Source organism: Solanum tuberosum, unplaced genomic scaffold (assembly GCF_000226075.1).
Source record: "Solanum tuberosum cultivar DM 1-3 516 R44 unplaced genomic scaffold, SolTub_3.0 scf00385, whole genome shotgun sequence".
NCBI classification, from domain to species: domain Eukaryota; kingdom Viridiplantae; phylum Streptophyta; class Magnoliopsida; order Solanales; family Solanaceae; genus Solanum; species Solanum tuberosum.
In genome coordinates this window covers 343,387-346,731 of record NW_006239315.1, presented here as the reverse complement: position 1 = coordinate 346,731, position 3,345 = coordinate 343,387, and the positions used below count along the sequence as shown (strand labels likewise).

At 32.8% G+C, this 3,345-nt stretch overlaps 1 protein-coding gene across 1 annotated transcript in view; it reads left to right on the top strand.

Annotated features, from left to right (window-relative positions):
• LOC102596952 (probable LRR receptor-like serine/threonine-protein kinase At1g06840) overlaps nt 1-2,109 on the top strand; it is a 16,473-nt gene extending 14,364 nt beyond the window's left edge. Inside the window, exon 21 of the mRNA XM_015302930.1 lies at nt 1,457-2,109. Coding sequence (XP_015158416.1) covers nt 1,457-1,804 — 348 coding nt within the window. The 3' untranslated portion in view covers nt 1,805-2,109. The remainder of the gene's footprint in view (nt 1-1,456) is intronic.
• Nucleotides 2,110-3,345: the final 1,236 nt, after the last annotated feature.

Sequence of the window (3,345 nt, the reverse complement as noted above, 5' to 3'; positions counted from 1 at the left end):
CTTTACACCAAAAATAAAACAAAAATATACAATTCATTTTGATTTTCTCCACAAAGTTATATTTGTCTTCAAAAGCTCTATAGTTCCTCTCCTTCCAAATGGTCCACCATATGCAAGCAGGGACAAGTTTCCACCATTTCTTCTGACTAACTGCTCCATCATTCTGGTTCCAACATTTCAGCAAATCAACGCTTGTTGCTGGCATTGACCAACTGATTCCTACCATATTCAAGAATAGTTGCCATAATTGTCCAGTAACTGGACAATGAATGAATAGATGACTATTATTTTCCCCAATAGCTCCACACAAAAAGCATCTAGAACACAGTTGGAATCCCCTTTTTTGAAGTGTATCATGTGTGAGACAAGCATTTCTTGCTACTAGCCAAGAAAAGCACATCACCTTTAAAGGAGCCTTCATCTTCCAAATGGATCTCCATGGCCACTGATTAGTTGACTATCTGTGCCTAATCAAAATGTTATAAGCTGAGTTTACAGATAAGTTCCTTTACTAGTGGGCTTCCATATAAGTGAATCTTCAGTATCTTTGAACCCTTGGAATGATCCCAAGGTCTTGAAAAATTCAACAACTCTTTCCAACTCCCGATCATGCTGTAGCCTTCTAAAAGTAATATTCCATCCGTGTACTCCTTTTGCTGATTCCAGACTAATGTTTGGCGTAGTGGAAGTAATATTCCATCCGTGTACTCCTTTTGCTGATTCCAGACTAATGTTTGGTGTAGTGGCAATGCTAAAGAATTCAGGGAAGAGTTCCTTTAGAGGTCCATGTCCAAGCCACTTATCACACCAAAAAAGGATTTTCCTACCATTGCCCACTCTTAGGCTAATTTTTCCAGCCATCAAAGACCAGAGGGATCTGATTGCTTTCCAGACTCCTACATCATGGGGGCTCACAACCACCTTTGAAGTTTGAACACCACTGGGCTTCTTGACCGTACTTGTCATGAATGACATTTCTCCATAAAGCATGTTTCAAGATTATACCTCCATAACCACTTCTCAAATAGTTAGTAATGAAGTAGAGAAAGTTGTTATATCCCCCAAACCTTATATCTAACTGTTGAATGTTTAGGACGAGTTCCCAAAGTTGGATACTTTGACATAAAATATAAATATTATGATAGCTAAAAAGTGAGATCAACATTAATAATCTGTCCAAAGTCTTAGTAGTGTTTGACCTATATGAATATGTGAAGTCCCCAATGTTTAAGTTGATCTATAACTAGTACTCGCCATCCAAGAAAACGAGAATGGCAGAAGATTGGAGTACAGTATCAACACATTTATTTTTCGAGGTGAATCAGGCATTGACTTCTCATTTCTCGGAATTAAAGCTCAACTATTTAGAAAAAAACTGTTGGACACTCCAAATAGTTGAAAGTGTCGTTCTTTTTGGAACGAAGAGTAAGAAAAGTTTCTTTTGAACTAATGACAGGTGAATGCAGCATGCGAATCAGGGATGATGTCTTCTATTATCGACAAGGGTATAGGTCCATATTCCTCAGATTGTGTCGAGAAATTCCTGGATTTGGCTCTCAGGTGTTCATTGGATGAACAAAAGGATAGACCTTTAATGCTGGAGGTGGTGAGAGAGTTAGAGGACATCACATACATGCTTCCAGCTGTATTCGACAATAATATTGCACCAGATACAGATGTTTCCACGTCTGGAATGTCATCATCACCACCAACTTCAACTTATTCCAGACACACTACCACCTACACAACTATGGAAGGAATTGAGCTTGTGAGCGGTGTCATTCCCACCATCAGGCCTCGTTGATGCGTTTAAGGACTTGCTATATACTTCCATTTACCAACATGTTAATGGTCAGATTGTGAAGTATTAGAAGTTTCACATTTTAATCTGAGGTATGTAAATATATATATAAGCAGGTTGAATCAACTCTGAGAGCATGAAAAGACTTGTATATAATCATATGATGATGTTGTTGTTCCATTAGAATGCACTCTTGTTTATGACCATAATAGGTGATGAGTTAATGGAATATACCGTCAGTGTAAACAATTTTTACATCATCAGGTCATTTTTACTTTTTGTCAAATGATATGTTACTACTTCCTTTATTTTCCCTTTTGAGATTATGTTAACTACTTTCTATTTGTATCATCCACATGTCTTTGCTTCATAATCCGTATATTAATTATATAATGATATTGTACATTGATTATCCCACCTTAACCATCACCCCTACCCCAAAAGGGGGAGTAATAATAAATCGTATATAATCAATTCATGATAAAGTGAGATCCCCACCCACCCACTTCCTTCCCCTTCTTCCATTGTATTTGTAGATTATATACAAATATTTTGAATCATATTTTTACTTACTTATTAACAATTTTTTTTTTTTATAAAACTCACTCATTTTTCTTAGAAAATATTTTCATTCTAGTAAACACATAGGATTCATTATATTACAAGAAATGTAGATCGTTTTAATTTTAACTAGTTGTGAAGATATTAGACATTTCACACTCATTAAGGACTAGAAAGACATGATTGTATTAAATTATTATTTATATTTTAATAAAATGTATTGAAAGGAAGGAAGAACATTTAAGACCGGAGTGCATATGTGCAGTGTGGAAATACCATTTTCAAAGCTTAAACAAATAAACAAAAATAATCGAAAAAGAAAAGATTGAAAGAGTCAAAGTAACCGAGATTGAAAAAAAGAAAGAAATGTTTTTATTAATTGGAAAAAACTTAAAAAATAAATAAAAAGATAAACAAAAATTAAAAAAAAAGGGGAATTAGAAATAATAATATAAAAAATCAGATCATATCCTTTTTATCTTCAACGTTTCTCTCTCTTAATTCTTCAGCCTAAAAAAATTACCAGAATCGAGTAATTGAAGGTTTTTTTCATTGAAAAAATTGATTTTATTGAGATGGACAATTACGTATCAATTCTAATTAAACATGGTGGAAGATGAGATCCTTCAGGTTAGTATTTATTATTGTTTAGTGTTTGTTTTCAAATTACATTGAAATGAAAAAAAAATTATTAAACTGTAAATCGTCTCTATGTTTAAGATGATGTCATTATTTGTTAACTGTTGTGAAATGTATAATATTATTGATTTTTTGTTTTTGTGATTGTTTTGTGTAATTTTTTTTCTTAAAGTATAAAGTAATTGTATATTTATGAATGAATTTAATAGAATTATTGGAAAGAAATTTGTAAGAAAATGTGTTTCGTAAGATGTAAAAAAAGTTATTTGAATTTTTGACAAATTGTATAACAAGTGTTTTAAGTTGGTATTAAATTATAAATTTTAGTGTGTTATATTATTGGG